The sequence below is a fragment of the Paroedura picta genome, chromosome 4 (genome assembly GCF_049243985.1).
Source record: "Paroedura picta isolate Pp20150507F chromosome 4, Ppicta_v3.0, whole genome shotgun sequence".
Classification (NCBI taxonomy): domain Eukaryota; kingdom Metazoa; phylum Chordata; class Lepidosauria; order Squamata; family Gekkonidae; genus Paroedura; species Paroedura picta.
Window position 1 is genome coordinate 125,074,497 of NC_135372.1, and position 27,972 is coordinate 125,102,468.

General features: G+C 43.6%; 1 protein-coding gene across 3 annotated transcripts in view; it reads right to left on the reverse strand.

The window, feature by feature from the left end:
* Window positions 1-27,972, reverse strand: part of SULF2 (sulfatase 2) — a 349,962-nt gene that overhangs the window by 28,956 nt on the left and 293,034 nt on the right. For all 3 annotated transcript variants that reach the window (XM_077335558.1, XM_077335559.1, XM_077335557.1), the window contains 3 exons: window positions 20,138-20,266; window positions 16,112-16,168; window positions 14,077-14,206 (listed from right to left, as the gene is read on the reverse strand). In XM_077335558.1, coding sequence (XP_077191673.1) covers window positions 14,077-14,206; window positions 16,112-16,168; window positions 20,138-20,266 — 316 coding nt within the window. The remainder of the gene's footprint in view (window positions 1-14,076; window positions 14,207-16,111; window positions 16,169-20,137; window positions 20,267-27,972) is intronic.

Below are 27,972 nucleotides of genomic sequence, written 5' to 3' on the forward strand. Positions count from 1 at the left end.
ACCTCATTTTATACTCACAACCACTCTGTAAAGAAGTTCATGTTGACTACATTTGGCTGGGCCAAAGTTGCACTATGACCAGGGATTTGAACTTAGGTCTCCTTGAGTAAAGTTCAATACTCTAACTACTGAGCTGGATCTAGTACAGAGATCATGGATATTTTCCCCTCCCAAAGCAGTCTCCTTCTGATTCTGGGATAATTCATTCCTAGGACCAATATCTCTTTATTGGAAAATTTACATGCTGTCTCTCAAGACACCTGAATTAACCAGGTCAATGGGCTACAGCAAGGAGAGGGATGGGAAGAGATGGCTCCATCTTCTGTCAGCCCAGCTTGACGGATGGAAGAGGCAAGGATGGTTTTGCTCCTTTCCTCTTCTCACTGCAATTCCCTGGTCTCTATAGTTATTACTCCATAATTTTTCTCTTACCCTTTGATTTGTTTTCTATCTGGGGATAATTTAACAGAATGTCAGTGCAAGATCAGGAGTTGAACAGTTGAGGCATTAAGTCTTTGGCCAGGGGAGGAGAAGGCAAGATTATTAGGTAATACAGAGTCCCAGATGCCTTCGTGATCACAGGGGCATGTGCCTCCTGTGTGGAAACAGTTCAATTTAAAATTTTCCTGACCTCCCTCCCTGGGCTGCCTTTGGTTTTGATCTTCTTTGCAATAATACTTATTAATGGAATTCATAATACAAAAACATTCTGCTCATTTAACAGTTGATCCAAGTGGAAAGTTTTAACGATGCCTTGTGTTTAAGGTGAGTCAGGCATATAGGCCTTGCTTTGTTTTTTTGACTCTTAAAAAACGGTGGTGATAATAGTGATACTGCATTATAGGTAGTGAACTGTAATTCGGGATCTGAGGTGCTGCTGCTGCTGCTTTCTAGGTGAGGCCTACTCACTTTTTTCCTTCCAGCCCAATCACAGCTATTGGGGCTGTCCATTCTGTCAAGCCTGTTTGGGGGATGGAGTTATTGCATTTTTCCATAGCACGGCAGCCTGGATTATCCTGCAGCTGTAATAAATCTTTCAAAAAACAGTGGAAAGATCCAATCTCAGATCCTCCAGCAGCTCATCTGGTTTGGTTCAATATAAAAACAAAGGCTTTCATTAGATCTTCCCTAATGAAAACGAGGATCCTACCACTCCTTAGCTTTAGACCTACTTAGCTTTAACCATACAAAAGACCTCCTCTAGATGGAACAATTTGAATCCTGGAAAGAACTGGTAGATTCTTCAGCTCCCCACTGCAGGGCCTGTAAGACAGAGCTCTTCCTCCAGGCTTTGGGTTAAGGTGGAGAAGGGACATCTGTTGGCCCATCCTCCTAAATTGATCCCCCCCCCAATTTTCCCCATCCAGGTAGCATTCCTTTCCATTGGGTGTCGGCAGCTGGGGGGGGGGGGTAAAAAGGTAAAGGTATTCCCTGTGCAAGCACCGGGTCATGTCTGACCCTTGGGGTGATGCCCTCTAGCGTTTTCATGCCAGTGCCTTCCCCAGTCATTACCGTTTACCCCCCAGCAGCAAGCTGGGTACTCATTTTACCGACCTCGGAAGGATGGAAGGCTGAGTCAACCTTGGGCCGGCTGCTGGGATCGAACTCCCAGCCTTATGGGCAAAGCTTTCAGACGGCTGCCTTACCACTCTGCGCCACAAGAGGCTCTTTGCGCCACAAGAGGCTCTTGATCTGGTCATACTGTTGGCCAATTATTGAATGGGTTTTATTTTGTACACTGCCACGAGTCTTTCGAGAGGAGGCAGTATAGAAATCTAATAAACAAACAAACAAATAGCTAGCTAGCTATGGATCGAACTCCCAGCCTCATGGGCAGAGCTTTCAGACTGCATGTCTGCTGCCTTACCACTCTGCGCCACAAGAGGTTCTTTTGGGGGGGGGGTAGCTGGGTGGTTTTAACTGTTTTTATTTTTTCTTCCAGCTCTAGTTTGCTAATATAGGCCCAAAAACTCAACTCCTCCAAAATGGAGGTCGTGTGGCTGAGCAGGAAAGGGAGGGGTTAGGAAGCATGCCTGCCCACCTTGTCTGAGGTGCAGCTTAACATTTCGCCCTTGGCAAGGAATTTGAGAGTGGCCACCATGATCCATGTAATGGTCACATCCTGGCTGTATTTCTGTAACTCACTCTATGCTGGCCTCCCCTTGTACTTGACCTGGCGACTCCAGCTGGTGCAGAATGCAGCTGCTAGGGTCCTAACTGGGATACCTTGGAGGGCCCACATCCAGCCTGTGCTGAGGAAGCTGCATTGGTTACCAGTCTTGGTCCGGATCAAGCTCAAGGTTTTAACCTTTAAGGCCATTCGTGGCTTGGACCCTACCTATCTGAGGGACCGCTTGTCTCCTTATGCCCCCTGCAGGGTTCTTCACTCTGCAGGTGCTAACTTTCTGGAGGTCCCTGGCCCCAAGACAGTTTCCCTGGCCTTAACTTGGGCGAGGGCCTTCTTGGTCCTGGCTCTTCCCTGGTGGAATGAGCTCCTGGAAGAGCTGAGAGCATGGGTTGTGCAGACGTTTTCTGCCAGGTTTTTGGGTGATGTCAGGGCTAAGATCAATCAGGCCCCTCCGTGGGGGACCAGGTCTTTGCACTAACATCTGCGATTCCCACCTTAGCTGGTTGTCGGGTGGGGGGAAGGTTAGGGAGTCTTGCGATCTGGTCATAAAGGTAAAGGTAAAGGTATCCCCTGTGCAAGCACCGAGTCATGTCTGACCCTTGGGGTGACGCCCTCTAGCGTTTTCATGGCAGACTCAATACGGGGTGGTTTGCCAGTGCCTTCCCCAGTCATGACCTTTTACCCCCCAGCAAGCTGGGTACTCATTTTACCGACCTCGGAAGGATGGAAGGCTGAGTCAACCTTGAGCCGGCTGCTGGGATTGAACTCCCAGCCTTCTGGGCAAAGCTTTCAGACGGCTGCCTTACCACTCTGCGCCACAAGAGGCTCTTTGCGCCACAAGAGGCTCTTGATCTGGTCATACTGTTGGCCAATTATTGAATGGGTTTTATTTTGTACACTGCCACGAGTCTTTCGAGAGGAGGCAGTATAGAAATCTAATAAACAAACAAACAAATAGCTAGCTAGCTATGGTATCTTTTGCGGTTTTTCCTATGCTGACCTCTCTTTCATAATCAGCCCCAGTTAACTGCTCCTGAAAAATTTCAATAATGAATTGAACAAACCAACACAGCGGAATGATAAAATACCCATTGGGAAACTCCAGGAAACTGCACACAATTGTAGCTGTTGATAGTCTGCACCCCTCCCAATTAAAATGCTCCTGGGACAATGTTAATATAAGACATATGTGACCTCAAAGAATTTCAGTTTAAATCTCAAATAGAAACTTGGTTATTTTTAAATCCTAGCAATAGAAGCAAGAATTCTTGGTACACAAAGGGAAAATGTTAACAATTATTATGAAAACACCTCTGGCTAGGTTTGGACAAAAAAAATAATAATAACATTCTCATAACATATGCATCCAAGATTTCAACATGACAAAAATTAAAGTGTGACAATAGGATTTGCTAGTTATATTTGACCCACTTTAAAAATAGCTCACTCTGAATGTTATACAAATTATGCAAAAACCTGTAAGCCTCCTAGGATCCCAAGGAGAACGGTGGTGGAGGAGGATGACAATGATAACAACAATAACAAAAACAGCTTTCAATGCCTGATGATGATTTCCACTTGTTGAAGGGAAGACCTCTGATTCACCCTTCATGCTGTTCTAGGGGCACCCAGGTCCACTGGGAGATCAGAAGGCTGCAGTAGCAGGGGGAGAAAGGAGATTCTGTTTAAGAGTGTGTGTTTGCATCTACCCAAGTAAAAAAATATCTTATGAATATTTTTTGTGTATATTTTGACATCTCTAATGTATCTTGGTTTTCTTGGGAAAAACCCCTCCCTTAATTCTGAAAAAAATCCCACATATATTCTGGAATTACCAGGTAGATTTGAAAACAGCAGAAAGGCAGGAGTAGATTACTCCCATCCTCTCAGGTATTTGTTGGGCTTCTAAAGTTTAAAAGGACTCCTGAAAGCAGCCCGACGAGCAGCAGTGTTGTTGGGAATGGACAGTTTCCACCAGCTTGGTTTGGGGCTGGCTTCTTTTGCAGTCCAGTCAGCCCAGGATCAGCTCCCTGCTGGCTCAGCTTTGCACTGGCTTCTCAGGCAGCATAATTTAAACCGGGCTGCAGGAGAAGTCAAGCCGGCCCCACATTTGGGTTGGTTTTAAAAAACAGAAAACAAAAACAGTATTTTTCTTCTTGGATCTATTGGACCTCCCAAAATTGAGGTTTCAAAAAAAAAACAAACAAAAAAAAAACACGCAGATCCAAATACTATACAAGTATTGATATTCAGGATTTTTCAGGAATCCTGAAAATTGTCCAATTTCAAAAGACCTGAATCCCAAAATTACCTTGGTTCTGTTCCACCAACAGAAGTGCCTTCTAGAGGAAATTATTTTAGGATTCAGTTTTGTTTATCATTTCACATTGACCTTTGGACCCCTTATTTAAATGCAAATGTTCAATTTATGCCAATATTTTTTCAATGTGTTTAAATATGTTACCAGTTTCACAGGACGGTAAGAAGAAGCAGGGTCGTCTCCCCTCCCCCCCCCATGCTCATGAGTAACGCTGTCATCTCACTTCCCTTGCAAATACCTTCGATTTAGCCATCCCTGCCAGCCAGCGGCCAGAGAAGTATTTGTATGGAGAAGCCTTGACCTCATTCCAAACCTCTGTTGCCACACCAAGTAGTTTTGCATTATTGCCCTTCAGAGCTTTGCTGCAACTACAGCAATTACAGATGTTAACTCAAACTCATTATATAGGGCTCCAATCAAGGATAAATAGCTCTGACCTTCCTGGAAGGATTTTTCTATTATTGGAGACAATTTGCTGGTTTCAAGTCACTCTGCACACAGTTTTTATCTAAAGAATACTGTTGTTGGATGAAAGGGCAGAAGAGTTTAACCTGTTCGATTCCTTTAGATTTGGATGCACCAACCATCAAATCACTTCATTGTTTTGCTTTTATCAGAAAGATGATCACGCAACTTGAACTTACACTGCCCTGAATGGGGCAACTTTAGCTATTAATACTTAAGTAGCAGATAGGTTTTCTTCCTCAGTGGATTTAGGGCAATCAACATAAGTATTTGCAATAGACAGTTCCTTACCCTTTGCCCACAATAGAACCATGCAACTTTTATCCCTCTGAAAACCAGGTCTTAGTGCTGGGCTAAGGAAATCATGGCTGAGGTGGAGGGGGACAAAAGCTGCGGAGGATGGTTTACATCAGGGGTAGTCAACCTTTGGTCCTCCAGATGTCCATGGACTACAATTCCCATGAGCCCCTGCCAGCGAATGCTGGCAGGGGCTCATGGGAATTGTAGTCCATGGACATCTGGAGGACCACAGGTTGACTACCCCTGGTTTACATGACAGATGCAAATGCACAATTGGGAATCCTGTAATTTGTCCCTGAAGATCTAGTCCCAGTTAAATCCACCGAGGAAATGAATAAAGGCCTTGCTATTCGTGATGTTGGAGTGTCATGACTGGAATTGGCCACTTCCCACCCTCCTGTTTTGCTTTGGACACTGAAAGAAACTAGTGACTAGGAAACCCCCTCACTAAAATCTAGTTCCAGCCATAGTTTTCAAAAATTTTGGAGCTGGCCCAGACATGAAAGTGCCGCTGTGGGTTTTATGATGCAAACCTAAGCGGACAGCCGTCTAGGCCCACTGAGGTTAGAATGGCAAACCAGTTGCACGAATCACGCAAAGAAAAACAGTGACTCACTACGACTTCCTTGAATATAGGTTGAGGATGGTCTTCCCCAGCACTTCCTCCCTAAGACGCTTTCACTGGAGATGGCAGGAAATGAACCTAGTTCCATCTGCAGGGAGGGCCTGCAAAATGAAGCTCCTCCACCAGGTCTACGGATGAGGCCGGTGCCGAAGGAAGATCAGATGGGGCTCCCCCTAGGAAGACATGACACCACACTGGCCCCCTCATTGCCGTGGCTGGTTGTCATACTCCCTAGCAGCCCCAGCTGGTAGCTCTTCCATTAGGGAGGGCTTATATTTATTTTCTGCTATTGTTTTGTATTTTTTTTCCTGTAAAGTTTTATGGGTTTTTAATGGGGGGTTTAATTGGGGATCTTATTTTATTGTATTGGGACTGCCATGTAACTCCCTACAAGCCGGCATGCCCAGAGTGGCTGGCAACAAATCGAAAAGATAGATAGACAGACAGACAGACAGACAGACAGATACCCCCAAAAGTCACTGTATTCTTAGCAAGGTGAAAACCTATGAGAACTGAAAGACTGTCTTTGCTGAGTTGATGTCTTTCCCATCACACCACCACTGGACCACGGGCCCTCCATTGTCCCACACAGCACATGAACTCTCATGAACCCAATATTAGGGTGGGCATAAAATGGTTTATGAACTGAAACTCAACCCAAACTAAGGCAGGTTCTGAGTTTGTGAACCGATGTTCAGGAAAGGCATTTCCCCTCAACATTTACCAGACTTGTGCCTGGTTCAGTTCGGCTCTTCAGGGCCAGGCATTTAACCCTTGAAGTGGGGGGGGGGACAAAACTAACAGGTGAAAGGACTGCGAGCCATTAAATCCCTCAGTTTCGCTCCCCTCTTTGAAGGGGGGAGTGAAACTGACAGACAAACCTAACAGTTGACTGGCATACCCAACCAGCTGTTAGTCTTAAATGGCTGTGAATTATTAAACCTCTCAGTTTTGCTCTTCTCTATGTGGGGCGAAGCAAAACTGCCAGGGTAAATAGCTACAAAGGGTAAAGAACTATTTAAGGGTTGTGAGCCATTAAGCCCCTTGGTGTCGGCTCCCCTCCTTCGTAGTGGGGGGAAACAAAACTAATGGGCATTCTCCCTTTTTCTCCTGTCCCCACTTTTCTCCTGTCCCTAACTCCTGTCTTCTGGTGGCAGTGAGCTGGGGGAAAGGGGAACTGAACTAGCCAAAAGGGTGAGATCCTTTTCGGTTGGTTTGAGGTTTAGATTTGAAGTTGCCCTGAATTGAACCACATTTTTTTCATGCTGCTTAACAGTAGTTCAGTTTCAGTGATCATGTTGCTTAATGGTAGAAAATAATTTAGAATAACTGAGGAACAACTTACAGGCAAGACTATATCAACAAGAGAGAGAAGAAGGGGGGGGGGGGAGAGAGAGAGAGAGAGAGAGAGAGAGAGAGAGAGAGAGAGGCAAAACCTCTAAAGTGCTGTGAATAATTTATTACAGAACAGGTGGGGGCAGGGAGGAAATCCACTTAAAATGTGCTCAATATATTTGAGTAAGCTACTCATCCTCAAGGGCAATTTTCTCCTCTTGAAAAATGTGTCTCCTTCACACTTCTCAGGATATGTTTAACTCCTTAAAAAAACAAAACCAGTGTTTGATGGTAAAATATGGGTTTTGCCTGAATCCACACTTAGCTGAAAACTGAGAAAAGTAGGCTGCAAGAACCCAAGATTTTGCAAAGGTAATAAGGAATTGAGAGACTGCTGCAAAAATAAGGTCCAAATGAGGGCTACAGGAGCCATCGAAGATATGAGAAATATACCCTGGGAATAAATGAAAAACCCAAAGACACACTATACTTTAGAATCAGGTATTTAGCCAGCTGTTACGCTATAATCAATCTTGTGTGTGGGATTCATGAACTAATGAATAATCAGCCATTTATTCCTCAATCCAAGGATATAATCTAAGAAACTCCCTAAATGCTTACTCAAGGTTTGCACTGTCATAATAAATAAGCCTTCACTCTTGTTCAATTTATTTATGAGACAGGCTACATTTACACTGTAGAGATCTTGGAGGTTTATCAGAGTGCTTAACCTCCCAATCCCCCCCCCCCCCGAGTTTCAAAATTTGCTCCTGACATTTATGGTCATGAACCCAATAATTTCCCCATTGTCCAACAGACCTCAGGACAACAGGAAGCTCTGCCTTAAAATGTGGGTCCATTAAGATCAATATTCTCTACTAAGACTGGCAGTGGGTCTCCAAGAACTTAGATCATGGTCCCGCACATCACTTGCGACCTGATCTTTTAGCTGGAGATGTCAGAGACTGAACTTGGAACCTTCTGCATGCCAAGAAGATGGTCTAACCTGAGTCACAGCCCCTCTCCACTTTCAGAGAGTTGATATGAATTCATTGCACTAGCTCAGAAGTGGCCAAACTCCAGATGTGCTGGCAGGGGCTCTTGGGAATTGTAGTCCATGTACATCTGGAGAGCCGCAGTTTGGACCACCCCTGCACTAGCTAACATTATCATGTACAATTCTTATATAGTTTCAGAGGGCTGCCATGTTGGTCTGCAGTAAACAAATGTGAATCTAGTAGCGCCCTAAAGACTAGCAAGATTCGCAGGAGATAAGCTCTTAAAAGTCAAAAGTAGAGCAGAAATGGACATCTCAGAGTTCTTTGACCCTAGTTTGAAGGTGGGAACAGTGCTGTCAAGAACGCTTGTAAAGGATGCAAAAGTACAATGCATATTGTCATCAACTTAATTAGAACAGAGAGAAAATGCTCGGGGCAGAAAATTAAGAGTTGCTTTTTCTACCCCGTTTTTTACTGCCCGGAGGAGTCTCAAAGTGGCTTACAATTGCCTTCGCTTCCTCTCCCCACAACAGACACCCTGTGAGGTAGGTGGGGCTGAGAGAGCTCTGACAGGACTGCTCAGTCAGAACAGGTCTGACAAGACTGACTAGCCCAAGATCACCCAGCTGGCTCGCCGTATTAAAAGCCGCCACTCTCAACAACTACACCAAGCTGGCTCTCACTATTTGTAAAAGCATTCTTTACAACAACCTGCCCATCTTCCGACTAGGATAGAAGGACTCAGAAGATCTCAATTTCTACTCTATTGCTGTCTGACCAAGGGAGTTTTGACTCTCGAAACCCTGAAACTCTTGCTGGTCTCTAAGGTGTTACTGAACTCAAATCTAATTGCTTCTATAGGTGCCAAATGGGGCCAGGGTACTTGAAGGACCACCCGTTTCCACATTGTCCAGCCCCTCATTTAAGATCTATTCCACAAATCATCTGTGCCCCCATGGGGGACAACCAGAGAGAGATAGGACATTTTCAGTAGTGGCACCTTGTTTGTAGCAGGCCCTTCCCCTTGAGGATTGCCTGGCACCTACATGGCTTTCTTTTAAGCATCAGGCCAAAACATTTCAGCTCACCCAAACTTTTAAATAAGTAGTTGATGTAAACACACATACGCACAAAAAATTATTCTGGTGGGTAGCCATGTTGGTTTGAAGCAGTAGATCAAAGTTTTATTCAAGGAACTAGGGGCCAAGCCTGTTGCATTCAGGAATACAACGGGCGCTAGATTGGGGGTGGGGTGGAAGAACTCTGTGGATGGCCTCTCCCTCCCCCCAGGACCTGGAAAGGCTGCAGGCTGGTGGCCCCCGGGAAGGGAACTCACTGGCAGGGGCAGCTCTCATGCAGCAGGGATTTGGAGCCTCTGAGCCTCAGAGGGAAGTGGAACGAGGAGGGGGTGGTCAAGGAAGACCCTGCAGAGGAAAGCAATTACAAACCACCTCTGCTTCTCACTTGCTTTGAAAGCCCCTTTCTGGGGTTGCCAGAGGCCTTGAAAGTGGTTTACACACAAACCACCTCGAGCAGGTTCCTGGGCAGGCAGCATACATTTTTTCTTAATAAACAAGAGATGTCTAAGACAGACTAGACCTGCCATGTATCATACCCTGGATGGCTGTTGTGATCATCATGTACATAAAATACTCTTGATATTCTTGGGCTACAAGAGCTACAACAGGGCAGTAAGGAAGGGTGGAAAAACATCTTGAAAATGTATCTTTCTTTGTTATTTCAAGGCCTCCTTCAAGAGTCAAATGGCTCAGTTCAGAATGCAGAATGCAGCACACAAACAAATATTTGCACATGTCTCAAACGGAGTCCTTGTACAACTGTTATGAGGAGACCCTAGAGTTTCTTGGAGCAGGCCACAGAATAGAGCCGTTGCTTTAATTGGCTCTTGAAAGAGATCACGAGTATAGGTCAGCAGACAGAAGTGGTTCAGCTTTCTCCAAGATGTGGAAGGACGTGCCAAAGGGCACCGAGAGCAAATGAGATTATGAGAAACAGCTGAGCAGTAAGCGTAATACATATATTTTCCCATCTAAATGAAGAACGCTTTCATTTTCAATCCTTGACTGCATAAAGTTGTATAAAATTAACTGTGCTGTCCAGGATCCAACATTAACATCGATGATAACTAATGAGTACTGATAAAAAAATTAATAATAACCAACCTAAATAAATATTATTTAGTACTATCATTTCTAAATTTTGCTTTAGGATGCTTTGGGCTGATCCTCCTGCATTGAGCAGGGGGAAGGACTAGATGGCCTATATGGCCTCTTCCAACTCTATGATTCTGTAAATTGCCTAAAATATAACAGGCACCAAGTTCTTCTTTCTCCATATACTACAAGCAATTCTTGCTACTCCAAGGCCAAATGTGATGACTGGAAACATAAAGGCAACACATTATCTGGACAGGATGCAAAGCTCTTATTTTTTACTTGGTGATACACCATACAGGGGAACGAGACACGTTAACTTCTGATACTACTGAAGGTGTGGACAGAAGCTCCACTTTAAAATGAGTTTTAGGAAACATAGTTCCTTTACTCTCCAAAGCCGGAATCAGATTCTAGCTTATTCCTGGCCCATTCCACAAACACAGGATAATGCACTTTCAATGTGCTTTGGCAGCTGGATTTAGAAAATCTACTTCTAAAGTAGATTCTAAGAAAATCTACTTCTAAAGTACATTGAAAGTGCTTTATCTATTGTGTGCAGAATAGACCCTGGATACGATTCAAGGGTCTAGAGTTCTATCTAGAACACTCTGTAGGGTTTAGAATTGTTACCTCGTCTGTCACTTCTCCTACTATACATCAGTGGTCCCCAACCTTTTATCACCGGGGACCAGTCAACACTTGACAATTTTACTGAGGCCCGGGAGGGGGGGGGATAGTCTTGCTGAGGGATGTTGTCACCGCCGGCTGAGCCCCTGCTCCACTTGCTTTCTTGTCACCCCCCCTGACTTCCCGCCACCCACTGGGGGGTGCTGCCAGCAGCAGCTGCGCAGTGCAATGCCGAGGGGTAGCCCCAGCCATGGCGGCCGCTGGAGAGCACCAAAGGTGAGCGGGCGGCAGAGTGGCAGGGCAGCCCCCGAGGCAGCAGCCGGGGAGGAGGACAAGGAGGAGCCGCGGCTCGGTACCGACTGATCCACGGACCGGGACCGGTCCCCGGACCAGGGGTTGGGGACCACTGCTATACATCTCCATGCTGATGAAGATAAACTGACAATCTTGCTAGTAATGCTAACAAAATTTATGAAGTGGGAGTGGGAGCATGGGGTTGGAAAGGAGGGGGAAGGGAAAGACAGGACTGCAGATATCCAAAATCCCTGGAAGAGAGAGAGGGGGGGGGGTGAAGAAGAGGGAGAGAGAACTGTCTTAAGATGCCCAGTATAGCTTTCCCTCTAAGACAAAGCAGACATTCCTCCTGCAGGAATTCCACATTTGTTTCTTTGAGTCCACTGGAGGAAGGAAAGAATAACCACTGTCTTTGAATTCCTTGCTTTTCATCTTCGCTACTCCTTGCAGCTTTAGAATATAACAAGAGGATCTTGTCTCTCATCTGATCTGTGGGATCAGATTAGGAAAGGATTAGGAAAGACTCTTGAATCCCTGGAGAGTCATTTCAAGGGATGCTGAAGCTGCACACAGCTGTATTTTTCTCTTATTCTCCTCACCACACACTTTTAAGTTTAGCTGATTTGGGTTTTAAACCATGTCGGAGGAAATATACACACGACTCTGGATTACGTGTACTTGTAGCCTTGGAGCAGACAATACTGAGCTTGACTGACTATGGTTTGAACCAGGATGATGCAGTTTTACGTGTCCCTATGCATGTATAAAAACAGAAACTACATTGGTGCATCTTTCTGATGCTGGACAAGGTAATCAAATACCGTGTTTCTTTAAAGAGCTATGGTGCACATTCTAAAATAGAAACACACACATGCCCACGCAACCATACACAGCAATAATAATACAGCTACACATGGACAAAAGCAGTTTTGGCTCTCAGACATGTACTTTCATTTGCATCACTTCTTGTACAGGCAGAGCAACAGGTGTTGAAGATTAGCTACTTGCAGGGTAGGTTAGTGTCTCTTTGTGGAAATTTGGCTCTAATCAACCTGACTGTTCATGGATTCCCTTGAAGTATTTGTCAGCCCAACATATTCCCATGCTAAAATGCTCCAATCACACCAAACTAACTTTCATTTTCAGTTTCTTTCTGTAACTTCTCAAAATTATCTGCAAAAACAAATGTTCATGTATGCTTTTAAAAAGTGATACCGGTGTACATGTATTACTGTACTGGCCTGAGCTGTTTTTATAAAACCATGCTATTCCTGTACAGAAAAAAAAACCCTGAATGTTCATTTGAAAATTAAACTAAATTAAACTATGACATGATCCATCAGGGATCTTTTAATGTTACTAGGGACAAAACAAAAACCAGGAGCTTTATTTTTGACCAAGCTCCTAAGAAATGTCATTCTCTTTCTTCAGCTATCCTGATCTCACACGAAACTACCTAACAGTGAATCCAACTATTATAATCATAGAATCACAGAATCACAGAGTTGGAAGGAATCTCATGGGTCATCTAGTCCAACCCCCTGCTCAACGCAGGACACTCACAACCCTATCGCTATTTATTATCGCTATCCCTATTAGCCCATCAAAGTCAGCATCGTCTACTCAGATTGGCAGTGGCCTCAGGCAGAGGTCTTCCACATCGCCTACTGTCTGGTCCTTTTATCTGGGGAAACAAGGACCTTCTGCCTTCCAGAGAGCCACAGCACCACCCAAAAAGGTTCACTAGGTGCAAATGGAAAAGCAACAGCCAAGCAAAATCTGTCCCATCGTGGAAGCAGTAACAAGCTGGATGGAACTAAGAACCATGGTGTTATGCATGGTCTGTCCCCATGATGCTCATTACTGTCCCCAGACAATCCCCCCCAAGACCTTCCCCATTGTGTCAATAAAAAAGCATTGATAATCTTACTGGGCCTTGCAACCAACTCTTCCCCAAACAAAGGGCTGAAGGGGGGCAAAGATGCTGCCTTGAAGGGCGACTCATTCTCTGGGAGTTTTTAGGAGGAGACTGGATGAACACCTGTGTGATTTTTAAGTCCCCAAGAATGGGGGCGGGGGGGGGGCTGGAAAGGATGACCCCTTCCAGCTCTGTGTGACTCTGGTTCTGAATGAAATTAACCTTAACTTCAGCATTTTGAAGGTGGAATTTAGCTGTCTGCAACCAAACTGTCAATTCCCTTTTAAGTGGGAGCAAAGGAGGTTTTTTCTTTGCTTCAGCTTAAATGGGAAAGTCCCAAGAACCCATTATGTCAGAAGAGTGAGGAAACTCCCTCCCCCAAAGTGGGGGCACACTGTGATCCAGCTGGGGGGGCATTCCAGTGTTACAACATTCTTTCTTCCGCAGTAACAAGCCCGAATATCATAGGCTGGCTTGAGATAGCATGGAAGCTATGAAGGGTTGGCCATGTTTGTTTGTTTGATTATGTATTTTCTACTGAAAGTTATAATTGTATTTTAATGGTTTGAATGTTCTTTTAAAAAAATATTTGCCATCCTGTGGAACCCGATTGGGTGGAAAGGTGGCAAAAAATGTTTTTTTTTAAATTAATTAAATAAATGGTTCTTGGATGGGAGACCATCAAGGAAGACGCTGCAGGTAAAGACAATGGTCAACAACCTCTGTTCATCTCTTGAAAATCCCTTGCAAGGTTGCCATATGTTCACTGCAACTTATCAGCACCTGATTACTGTTAACAAGGATGCAATCAGGATTTCTAAATTCTCTTAAACAGCACACCTGTTATGCAGTTACACAGGTGTATATTTGGAAACAAGAGGTTCCTCACCTGCCCGAGCTGTTCACATGCAGTCTGGTATTCTGCTCGCTGGCAGAGATCTTTCACTCGCTGGTACTTGGGCAAGAAATTTTCTTCCTGGGCATCCATTTTTTCATTCTCTCTTTTGTGCAACAGTTTCCTGGAAATGAAAGAAACCACAGAGATTTCAGTTAACTCTGTTCCAGCACTAGTAGTGTGGCTATATTCACAGTAAGAAGAGGTGCAATCAGCATTACACCCTATGAATTGGTATTGTTTGTGCTTCGGTGTCTTGTTTTCTTATACAACATCAGTGCGTCATTAGACATAAAAACATTTTTTCAGAACAGTACAGACAGACATGGGACTGAATCCCAGTATCTGGCTTCAGTTATAGCCCCCTGTATTTCTGAAATGCCCTGACCTGGATGGTCCATTATCTCATGAGATCTTGGATGTTCAGTAAGGTCAGTCCTGGGTAGTAGCTAGATGAAAGTCCACCATTAAAGTCTAGGGTTCCTGTGCAGAGAAAGGTGACAGCAAGCCATCTCTGTTCATTTCTTGCTTAAAAAACCTACAGGGCCACCATAAATAAGTTGTGACATGATGGCACTTTCTATCACTGTCCCTAAAATGCTCCTCCTGCAGTTTTGAGTGCTCCATGCTCTCAACAATACTGGGCACAATATGAATGAATGCAGCGTTAGAGATGGAATAATTGAAAATCTTTCCCTTCCTCCACTGGTCAGAATGCCCATGTGCCAGCAGAAGGTAACCAGAGAACCCAACTCACTGTCTCATTCACTTCTGGAGATGCTTTGTATATTGTGGTGGCTGCCATTTTGAGAACTGAATTTGCAAATTACCTCCCCAAGTCTCAATGCTAAAAATCTCACTACTTCTTGACAGAGGTCTTGTTCATTGGATTCAGTTCCCACCCATCTGAACCCCCTGTGCAAGGCATAAAACACTGGCAAACGTTTAGGTTTAATAAAGTCAGCATTAATCTTTTAAACAAAAGCATGAAGTCCCAGGAGGAGAAAGACAATTAGAAAAATAGTATTTTAGAATGTTGTGGAACCAAGGAGATCTCACGAGCAGAAAGGAAATGAGAGAAGCATTGGAGATCAAAGTGGAAGACCAATAATTGCCAACTGGCCAGAAGAAAAATGCCCTGTCCTTTAACAGAAGCCTAATGAGGAGTTATTAACTGAGTTTTATTATTATTCTTTTTGCTGTTTGCGAAACAAGCTGAGCTCCTGAGTTCTGTTGGGAGTATCCACAAAGTGGGAGTTACTGCTCATTTGTATTACACATCACTGAGTTTGTATAAAGAAAATAGAACATTGTTAATTGTGCACCGTTTGTATAAAGGTAAAGGTAAAGGTATCCCCTGTGCAAGCACCGAGTCATGTCTGACCCTTGGGGTGACGCCCTCTAGCGTTTTCATGGCAGACTCAATACGGGGTGGTTTGCCAGTGCCTTCCCCAGTCATGACCGTTTACCCCCCAGCAGCAAGCTGGGTACTCATTTTACCGACCTCGGAAGGATGGAAGGCTGAGTCAACCTTGAGCCGGCTGCTGGGATCGAACTCCCAACCTCATGAGCAAAGCTTTCAGGCGGCTGCCTTACCACTCTGCGCCACAAGAGGCTCTTATACCGTTTGTATACCTTTTCTAATTGTCAGATTATCTGTATACCTGTTCTATTTGTATAATTATTTTGATATTTGGCATTCCATTGTGGTGAGTTTATTTATTTCCTATTCCAAGAATGAGGCAAAAAGGGACCAACTGGCAGGATCTGCCTATTTCATGAAATAAATACTGACTTAAGGATGGCTGGCTCTGTGTGTATGCCTGCGTGCATGCGTTTGTTTGTTAACGAAATCCTGTTCTTATTATACAGCCACTTTCAATGAAATTTTAAAAAGTCTTTTAACAATCCCATAAAAACAATACAAAGACCAAACAGGGGCTATTGGGTTGGGTTGCACTTGGCTTTAGCCATTACTATTCGGTGACCCCTTCCTTTTGAAGGTCAGGACTCTGTAAATAACACTTACCCTCTCTCCACCAGGAATGAGTCCCTCCAGACCTTCATCTTCTTTTTCAAATGGAACCTGGAAAAACAAGCTTAACATGAAAGTCGAAAAAAAGTCCCCGGGCCCTGCCTCAGCAGAAACATGACTGGCCTCCTCCCTGGAAGATGTGTGATTAGAGTGCACCTGGCAGGCAGATGCTGACAGACAAACTTACAAGACAATATGGGAGACATTTGATCTCACCTGCATAAGGCCTATAGAGTCTATGCCGAATACTGTTGCAAGTTGAGCCCAAACAAAAGATGACCTTATGATAAACAGTATCTTCAGTATGCTGTATACTAATCATGACTATTTCCTAATATAATTCATTGTCTGATGAAGTGTGTGGAGCCCACCAAAGCTTACAACTTGAATAAAACTTTGTTGGTCTTACAGGTGCCATTAGACTCAAAAGTTGTTCGGCTACTTCAGAGTAATATAGTTGAATCCATCACATGCAACCAACTGGGTGACCTTTGGCTCGCCACAGCACTGATAAAGCTGTTCTGACCGAGCAGTAATATCAGGGCTCTCTCAGCCTCACCTCCCTCACAGGGTGTTTGTTTTGGGGAGAGGAAAGGGAAGGTGACTGTAAGCCACTTTGAGCCTCCTTCAGGTAGAGAAAAGCGGCATATAAGAACCAACTCTTCTTTGTCAGTAATATAAGGGCTCCTCCTCCTCCAAATGACTGGTGGAAATCTATGATTGGCACCGGTCATAGATTGGTGTCTTAGCTCTGATAAATATCCCAAAAGTGTTGTGAAACTACGGGACATTTCACAGACCTAAGTTTTGGCCCAGATGCCAATGAGATCTGCCCATCACCTTGGAAACAGAGACTACTAATGCAGAGGCATTAGCTACAGCGATCAGTGGGTGTCCATCTACAGTGGATCCTCGCCAGTCACAGAAATCTCATGCTTCCTGGTAGCAAAACAACCCAATTTCTTGGAAAATGTAATAATGATGGTGATAGCATGCTGGGAGTAAAAAAGAAGCTGCATCACATAATTAGACCATGGACCACAAATAAGAGAAAATGAGCACACACACGTAGCTGCCATATACTGAATTGGACTATTGGTCTATCGTGCCTCTCCAGAGCCTCAGGTAGGGGTCCTTTTACATCGCCCACAGCCTGGTCTTTTAAAACTGTGGATGCTGAGAACCTGGGACCTGCTTCATGCAAAGCAGAATCTCTCCTACTGAGCCACAGCCCTTTCCCCAAATTCTGATTCACAAATGGTAAAAGGCGACAGATTTATGCGATCTGAAGAGAAACCAGAGTATGGTGAAAGCATGCTGTAAAACCTAATAGTGGTAAATATAAGCCACAGGTTGCAAACAGAATTCAAGGCCATTGGTTCACAACCTGGCAATTCCTGGACCAAGGTTTTCCTGGACTATTCATTTAAATGTTTACGCACTGGCCAAAGATCAGGACTGATAAATAGATCCAAAGAGTGTTGCACTTTGGGTGCAAAACCAATGCACAGATGCATTATTTCAAACAGAGTTTGTAAAAGGTAAGACATTATTCCTTCTGCTTAGCTGCCATTCTATTACCTTTGTTTACTTCCTAGCTGCTCAACAGCACAATCCTGTGGCCAGTCTTAAACTAAGCCCCAGACTGACATAATGTAAGCTGTACATTAGCAACGCACCCTGCTGACGGTATGCTGAGATAAATCTGCCACTGATGCAAGGGGGCAGAAATTGATGGCATTCGGGTTTGCTGCGGAAGAACTAGGACTTAGTTGACATTCTAAGCACATTCAGTCTCTGGTGCCTGGTTATGGATTCCCATTAATTTCAACAGAAACCAAAAATAAATCCTTCCTGCCCCACAGCCTGCTCCTCACCGTGCCTCCAAGCCAAGGAATAGCATAGAAATCCTTAGGCAGGACACTTCAAACTTAGGTGCATGGCATCTTCTTTATTCTGGCCTCATAGTGGACACACTTAGAACTTGTAAATACTCCCACCCACCTCTATTTACAGAGAACTCAGGTGAGGGTAACTCGAGAGAAAAAGCCCTTTGCAAAAAATAAAGGAAGGAAGGAAACAGGATTTTGCTGAAAATCCAAGGATGATGATGATGATGATGATGATGATGATGATGATGATGATGATTTAGACTTTTAGCCCGCCACTCCCTATAAAAGCTTCTGGCGGGTTACAACAGTAAACATGCAAAGGCATAGGTCTAGCATAAGATGATAACAAACATTGTTACTACACATTGTTAACACTGCTCTGCTCAGTTTCTTGTAGGTATTGCACCTGAGGATACACACCTGGATCTTCCACTCCTTCAACTGAGGATGTTGAGATATTGTACCCCCGCAGTTAGGCAAGGGACGGGATCCTCTACTTAAAACTTTGATATCTGCAAAACTCTTGCCCACTGTAACATATACCCAAGCACCATCCTCCCTTCAACAGTTGCTAGCAGAGTCTCTCATATAGGGACGTAGGATAAGTACGCACAAGGTGGAAAGCCCCTCCCATCCCCACATGCTGAAAGAACAGCACAGGATGTTGGTATGAGTTCATGATATTACCCACAGCTGCAGTGACTAGGGCACATCTAGTCTCTCTGCTGTGTAATGGTAAACTCCCTTGTTCTAGCACCATTACAGATTGCCTAACAGACAGTAGTTTGGGCAGAATCCCCTAGAACTGGACAAGATCACAAAGGGCCATCTAGCCTGGCCCACCAACTTCTCAGGAACTTAAAAATCACATGTGCCTGACAGGTGCTTATCCAATGCCCTCAAAACTTTCAACAAAGGAGACTCCACCTCCCCTCCAATGCAGCATATTCCATCTACAAACAGCCCTCACCATCAGGAAATACTTTCTAATATTTAAGTGGAACCTCCTTTCCCATAATTTGAACCCATTGCTCCTAGCCCTTGTCTCTAAGGCTGCAATAAACAAGTTGGCACCCTCCTCAACATGCCTACCGTTTACATAATTAAACACTGCTATCATATCACCCCTTACTCTCTTCTTCTTCCAGCTGCGTATACCCACTCTCTCAACCTCTCCTTGAAGGCATGGATTCCAACCTCAAAGCAGCTTTCAAAGTCAGGGAGGGAGGTACAGAATAAGGGTTTCTGGGATGTAGGTAGCAATAATTATCGATGCAGTGGAAGAAGCTCTTTGGGGTTTCAGAAACAGGTCTTTTACATCACATACTGCCTGGCCCTTTTAACTGGAGATGGCGGGGATTGAAACTGGGACCTTCTGCATGCCAAGCAGAGGCTCTGCCACTGAGCTGCAGCCTCTCCCCTTGGGTGCTTGGGACTCTTGCAGGTTCATCTGGTTAATAACCATATGCAGGGCTGAAGCCAAGGTCCTGAGATACACTAAGCTGGTGCTGTTTCACAACTGTACACCTTTTCCAGCAGTCTTTCCTTCTCTGGTATAATTTAAACTCTAGGGATAATGGAAGACTCCATGTGTGTCCTTTTCTGGAGTATCAAGTTGGTTATGAGATTAGAGGAATACTTTAAAATACAGCCCTTCCCTTTTGCTCCTGCTAACTCACGCTCCCCAAAGGGAAGTATTCCCATACTTCCAGTTTTCAAAACATATCTGTCAATTGGTTGGGTGCATACATCTATGGCTGAGCACAATCAGTGTGAGTTATGTTGCTATGGGTTCTAGTGCTGTTGCTACATATTCTGTTGCTCAGAATTGGGTCCTTTTTGGTATTTCTTCTGTTGGGGGACCACATGATAATGAATAGCTATACAAATGTTACGATGGGATCATTGACATGGCAACATCTAGGTCAGGGGTAGTCAAACTGCGGCCCTCCAAATGCCCATAGACTACAATTCCCATGAGCCCCTGCCAGCAAACCGGCAGGTGATCATGGGAATAGTAGTCCATGGGCATCTGGAGGGCCGCAGTTTGACTACCCCTGATCTAGGTCCTAGAACTGAGTTGCCTGGCAGAAATATGAAATTGTGTTCATTGCACTTCCATGCTTACCTATTAACTGGTCTTTCTGAATCCAACAGTTTTAAAATGGATTTTCCATCCATGTCAGATGGAATGTCCAACCCAGCAATGTCTAGAATCGTAGGCGCCAGATCTATGTTCAGTACAATGTGAGGATTCCTGAAAAGGAAGCATATTTGCAGAGTATATATATGCCTTTATAAATGCCTTTTTATTTATAGCATGTGTCTCCATAAACGATACAGTTAAACAAAATTAAATGGAAAAGCAACAGAAAGAGCTATAAAGCATTTATTGAATGCAATTTAAAAGCAGCAGCAACCCCATAAAAGCAGCAAAAACCTGTTCATTGGATCCTGAAGACTGTGAACGGCAGGAGTTTGCAGAATGGTTTTCTGCAGGCCTCTAAAAATTACCTAGAAATCCCACCTCTTCTGAAAAAGACTGGGGACCATCAGAGACCGTTTACGCACTGGAGGTTTCATGCCAGGCTGCAGGCTGGAGTTTTAGTTGTGGCAGGTTGCCTCACCTCTTCCTGCACCCACACAGGGGAGCATTTGGCCTGGTGCTCCTCATCTGCCCCCGATTTGTGCTCCTGCATGGGAGCTGGGGAAGTGAAGTTCCCAGTGCGTAAACAGTCAGAGACAGGGATACGGCTGGGTCACTGCATAATCCAGAAATCACTCATCCTCCTGTTTGCATGAGATAATTCCATGAACAAAGCAAGCACTTGTGTAAGAGGTGTGAAGGAAAGAAATTTCTGCCAGTTCTTCCTTTTTGGTCCAGCCCCTGCCCCATCCTTTTCAGAGTGTCCCCCAACCTCCCCCCACCCCGAGGGCAAATCTTCAGGGAGTATGATAGGCTGCAGTGAGAGCAGGGAGATGGAAGAGGTCAGTTTCGTGAGTGGCCTGAAAAATTCAACCCAATAAAAATAGCAAAGATTAAGAACAAATAAAATAGATAACTAAGTGCTTGGGTAAACAGAACTGCTGGAAGAATAACCCCCAAGTTGTTTCGCAGCTGATTCTAAAAACCACCCCAGCATAATGTGGAGATTTATAACTAAGGCACAATTAATGTCAACAGCAAATATGCAAATCTTTTTACTAGCCAAAGTTAGCCAGCGACCAAGATCAAAAGTTAAATTAAATTTCTGGACGTGAAAAAGCACACGACCAGAAAGCCTCTCTGCCGCCTTGAGAACTGAGGTGCATCTTGTCAACTGCAATCGTGTTTTACTACCGAGACAACCTCCTGCCATCTCGTGCTCTGCTTCCTTCCGAAAACTATGCAGAAATTAATATCAGTGCTCACTGCAATGAAGCCTCGTAAGGAAGAAATGGGTCATCTGGTTTCCCATGGGAACAGATTCAGAAGATAGCAGAACAGAAGGGTGGGTGAGAACACAGAGATGAAATCAGACGAGAGGAAACTGATCAGAACCGATGACAAGAAAAGTGCTAACAGGTTATCAATGTTCCATTTTACAGTGACACTTGAGAGGAAATGAAAATAGTCACAATTTTCTAGCGTCTTTGGAGGGCTTCCATGTGTAAGGAGTCACATGTCCAAAACTGGGAGCTTTCTACTCCGGACAGTGCGTGTTGTACAGTGGTTGGCTGGGCTCACCCAGCATTCAGAACAAGCACTCTCCTTTAGCTTCCTTTATGCAGGGTTGAACACTAAAGCCAGGCACTAGGCATCTTGCAACTTGAGCCACAAATTAAGTTGTGTAAAAGTTTTTCTAGTAAAGTTTAACCTTGGATAAAAATGTTAGATCCCAAACTAGCTTTGACAAAGACATCCCATATTATGATCCTAAATCCCTTTTGATAACTCTGCATGTCAACCTTGCTTCTTCATCAGTCTTTTTAAGGGTGCTTCCATATGCAAGCAAAGCCTCAGATTGCTTGTGATTATTATTATTATTATTATTATTATTATTATTATTATTATTATTATTATTATTATTATTATTATTATTATTATATGCTGCTTTTCCCTCAGGGAAGTTAGGGCACCTCACAGTATACTACAGATAATATAAAATTTTACTTGATGCATTCAAACCCACATGACTGGAACTATGATGTGACTAGATTGCACACTGGCAGACATATTGGCCCAACCAAGTCAATGGCATGATGGTCTGCCAGTCCATTTTGCTTTGGAGAACCAGCAGAGTATGCTAGTTCCAGTGTGGCCTATGATCCCTGCTTTGTCATGGAACACACTGGGTGACCTTGGGCCAATCATTTTCTTTCAGCCCAACTCTCAGGTTGTTGTGAGGAAAAAAACGGAACAGCAGAGAATGGTGGATACCATCCTGAATTCCTCAGAGGAAAGGCAGGAAAAATAATAGAATATACTAACTAAATACTGCTTTGCAACTTCCCTTTCTACCGCATGCTGTATTAAGGAGACAGCACAGACCAGAAAGGAATGAACTAGACCAGGGGTCCCCAACATTTTGGAGGCTGCTGGCCCCTTTGGAACTTTGAGAAGGTTTGGTGAGCATCACTCCCAAAATGGCTGCCACTGGAAGCAGAGCCAGACCCAAAATGGCTGCCACTGGAAGCAGAGCCACATGCCTCCTCAGAAGAAGGAAATTCTGAAAAGGCAATGAAACTACACACTAAGGAAAGCCCTGTTGCTTACCAGTACTCTTCATCCTCTAGCAGAAAATCTCTACATGTGAATGGGATAATCCAGGAACAAGCCCTACTTTACAATGCCCACTGAGAACTGGGTTGAGTACCTCTGAACAAGACCAATGAAACTCACTCAATGGCTCTTTGACTCGCCCCATGGCTCTGCTGCTCTTCAATATGGCACCTGTGCCATGGTTCAGGACACCAGACATGGCCCTTGCCCGAGCAGCACTTCTTTGCCAGAAATACAAGTAAGCTGCAAACCTCCCTGAGAGGCAGGCCTCATGCCAGAGACTGAAGTAAATGAGCAATTGTAAATGTGGTTCTCTGCAAAATGTGGAACATGCATTGCCACTGAAAACTATGGGCTGTGTGTGATTCCCCCAATAACATTTTAGTGAAACCGACCCATGTCCAGACATCACAGCATTCGTACTCCTTGCTAGCCAGTGATACAGAACGGGGACAAAGAAACACACAATACTGCTCCTTCACTAATTACAATGCTCACTGAAAACAAGAGAGAAAGCTGAGGAACTCTGCTTAAAGATACTCCCCCCCCCACACACGCAATTATACACATCTTTGAGGGCAAGTGCACACTCGTCATAATTCACAGGGAGAAACGGCAGTTCATAGATAGTGCCATATGGTTAGTTTTTCTGCCTTTGTACCTATTTACAGCTCAGCGACACAGCGAGGCAGAGGCATCCCAATTTGCAGCAATGAATGAGGCCATTTGTGAATTACTGGATTCGAAAGCAAACAAACAATGACGAGAGCCGAGGATGATACATTTGTTCATTTGCTTGACAAGTGCAGCTTAATTTTAATTACTAGTTAATGCGGTGTAGCATATCTGCGCAAAAGTAATGAACCTATGGTAATGAGGCCTCACTACAGCAATTGTTATTAAATCAGGACTGATAAGTGGGGACAGTCAGCAATTAGTTTATGTGAAAAATAGAAGGTGCAGATGGCATTAATGAAGGCGGGTGAAATGGAAAAGGGGGAGAAAAGCACAAGAGTGGCCAAAGAGGATGGGACAATGAAAAGGAGATAAAAATATAACGATGAACATAGTACAATGTACAAACAGAACTATGTACAAAACACCAGTATTTAATTTAATAATGCATATAGAGATGCTAACATGAACCTACTGTGGGATGGGTGGCCTATAAATCAAATAAATGAATGAATGAATGAATGAATGAATGAATGAATGAATGGATGGATGGATGGATGGATGGATGAATCCAACAGTTTTGTGGTTCAGAATTTAATGTCCTTACCTGCGTCCCCCAAGCTCATGTAGTGCTTCACAAGGGAGAATACCAAAGCTGCATCAGACAGCAAAAATTACTGGCTCTGCTTGTGAAATGCTTCATGGTACTGACACAGGTAAGGACCTTATGTTCTGGGTCACAGAAACACTGCACGCGCACTCTTCACATCAAATTTGGCTTTGGAAGTAAAACTAGTCCTTCTGGATCTTCCCGTTGGATACTCTGGTATCCTATTTGAATAAAGAAACTGAGTGGTTGCACGTCTGATGTTCTTGGCTGCTGTTGAGGGCTGAGGTTTACAAGGGGGCTGATGTAGTATTCCTCTCTCAGGTGTTGTGGATTACATCTCTTTCATTCTTTTTGTTGCATCATTTCCCCCCACCCTTCTCACCTATACTTTCTATATCTGGAGGGGCTGGGTTACTCTGATTCTTTTCTGGTTGTTCCTGAGTATCCCGTTGGAATTTTCAACATATCTGATCTGACCTAAGATTTTTAGGCTAAGAAGGTAAATATCGATTTTTGAAAAAAAAATTGGCCACTCACTCCCCCTTTTTTTCTTGCCCAATAAGGAGATTTCCGATTTGTGGTTTCTGAGCTATAGATTTAATATGCATTTTAGATCCATGGGCAAAAGAAATATTCTGCATCTTGCATCAAACACTGAGAAGATTATTGTTTATTTTCCCTTCCTTTTTTCTCATTTCAGGTCTATTCTTTTTGTGGTCAGTTTTCTGTATTTAAATGTTAATAGAATACTCATTCTGATTTATAGCACCGAGGAAGGCCTTGTTCCTATGGTATTGGTTCTTGTATATGTAACCAATATTGTAAAATGATATTTGTCTCGATGCTGGGATCAGGTGTTTATATGTTGAACCACACGGTTGTGGTTTTTAATAATATTTTAGCATTTCTATAGACATTAGTGAAGCTGACATGGTATTTGGTGTTTCCCTCTTTATGAAAACAGTGGCTCTAAGTTTGCATCCATTTCATATCTGATATGTCCCCTCCTAGAGTATGTGCAGGTGTGACTTAGCCAATTTCTTTAAAGGGATGACCTATGATTTATCGGGTCTTTTCAGGTTTTAATTTATGTGAACATAACAGAAAAAAGAATGCAGGATGATCAGGACCAGAGTGCCCCTTGGAAGGCCTTGTATGCATGATAGCCATCAACAGCTTTCCAGAATAGCAGGCCAGCCGTGCCTCAATCAACTGGGGGAAGGTGGTATCTGCAGGGGAATAAGACAGGCAGGGCCAACTTAAAGAGCTCCTCCCTCACTGTTGGATGCGCATTTCACAACTGTTTGATCTGTTTCCTCAATTCATACAGGGAACCAGCTGTGCCAGAGCTAGCATGGGAATCTGGACACATGCACAATTTCTGGCATGGCAGGAATCCCTGGAATTCAATTGCCTCAGGCAGCTTTGTAGTCTGCCACTGTAGTAAAGCTGTAAAAGCACATGATTGTAGGTAGGAATGGGAATAGGAGGCTAGGGGGGATGCATTGTAGCTTTCCAAGAGGAGTCAGAATGACACAGCTAAAAGAAATCCAGGCTGTCTCCTAAGTACACCGAGGTCATTGGGATTACCAATTTTCTAATAGCCTTTATATACTTTTTGAACTATCTTTCAAGTCACCCCTATTTGGACGTTTTGTATTTCTTGTTGATGATGTTGCAATGCATTTGCTAGAAATTCAAGAAATACATTATCTACATATTTTGAAAAAACAAAACAGTATCTTTGCAGCATTTGTAATCTTGCTTGTTTATATCATTTCAGTAAACTAAAAGGAAAAAGAAGCTAAGGGTGGGAAAATGTGAGTGCTAATTATGTTAATATATGCACACTGGTATACATTAAAGTTTGCATACTGTGGCACTGTGTCCAAAATAATTGCTTCACTGCAAATATTTGCTATTAAAATAATTACTTAGAAAGTGTATTTACATAATTTCTCAGCTGATCAAAGCTACCATTTTAATTAACAGTTGTGCTCTGTATTCTTGTATGTCACTGACAAACTGTTTGTAACTGTTTAATCTCAAAGGAGAAACCAAGGAGACTCTTTGTGTTGTTATCTGGCAGGGTGGAGGGTAAATGGAACATCAAGTAAATATTGCATGGGTTTCTTTTCAGAAGAGAGAACAGGGATTTTACTGTATTAATTAATTAACATCAGATGACAGTGATACACTAAGGCAGGGAACGCTATACAATATTATTACTTAGAAGCATCATGGCTTGGACTGGAACTTAGTTGAAGGATGTACCTTTCATCATAATGACATGAAAAATTTTGGACAAGTTTGGTTTTCTCCCCCCAAATGCCTCCCACGTGGAAGGAGTAGCTTGTAAGTCCATCATGTATGGGAGGGCCATCTAATAGTAGGATGTATAGAAACAGCTGGGGGGAAAGGGAATAGGATGGATGCAGTTTGAGTTCTTTCTCTTCACAACAGAGGATCATTGCAATGTAAATACCATTTGAGCTGCATCACTGCTTCCTAACACTGCAAGAAAGGAATATTATTGCACACAGAAGTAAAAATGTCCATGGAAATCTGCTAATCTTCCTACACTAATGCAGAACTTGGCAGAGAGGAGGCTTTGCCAGACAAGGCATTATTTCGTAAAATAGCCTAGGAAACCTAGTGTGGAATGCTCCTTAGAAGTTCTGTAGAAAGTATACCTTTCTCCCTTCCTCCTTTTCATCTAACTTGCTCAGTGTGGTCTAGTGGTTAAGAGCAGTAGACTCTAATCTGAAGAAGGGGTTAGATTCCCCAGTCCTTCTCCACATGAAGCCTGCTGGGTGACCTTGGGTCTGTTAGTTTTCTCAGAACTCATTCAGACCCACCTATCTCAAAGGGGATTTATTGTGGGGAGGGGAAGGGAAGGTGACAGTAAGCTGCTTTGAAACTCCTTAAGGTAGAGAAATGTGGAGTGTAAAAGCCAATTCTTTTTCTACCACTCTAGTCCCTTTTTTAAAAGTAGGTATCCCACTGAATTTTACTCAAACTCAAACCTGCAGAAGGAAGAGAAAATGAATTAAGACTTATGAAATTGTATTGCCATAACTAAGCATCCAAAAGAGCATCTTGTGGTGCAGAGTGGTAAGGCAGCAGACATGTTGTCTGAAGCTGTCTGCTCATGAGGCTGGGAGTTCAATCCCAGCAGCCGGCTCAAGGTTGACTCAGCCTTCCATCCTTCCGAGGTCGGTAAAATGAGTACCCAGCTTGCTGGGGGGTTAAACGGTAATGACTGGGGAAGGCAGTGGCAAACCACCCGTATTGAGTCTGCCATTAAAACGCTAGAGGCATCACACCAAGGGTCAGACATGACTCAGTGCTTGCACCTCTACCTTTAACTAAGCATTCACTGAACAATTTATTCAGGGCCTGTAAGACAGAGCTGTTTTGCTTGGCCTATGGTTGAAGCCTAGAGTAGAGTACGATCAGTATTTTAGCTAAGGGATAGTCAACCTGTGGTCCTCCAGATGTTCATGGACTACAATTCCCATGAGCCCCTGCCAGCAAACGCTGGCAAGGACTCATGGGAATTGTAGTCCATGGACATATGGAGGACCACAGGTTGACTACCTGTGTTCTAGCTGGCCTAAGTCCATCTGGTTAATTTTCACCTTTGAAACAAATGATCCCACCTTCCTTCTTTGCAGTATCATCCAGCTCAGTAGGTTTTTGCAATTTTGGGGAAATTGCTTTTTTTAAAGTTTTTAAACATTATTTTAAATTTAATACCTGAGTATTTTAAATGTTTAAAATTTTTTAGAATTGTAATTTTTTTTTTACTTTGATATGTTGTGATTTGCCCTGAGCCTTCAAGAGAGGGCAGGTCAGAAATATTAAATTAAATTAAGATCTGGGCTTATTTTGTCACTCAAAGACAATTTATAAT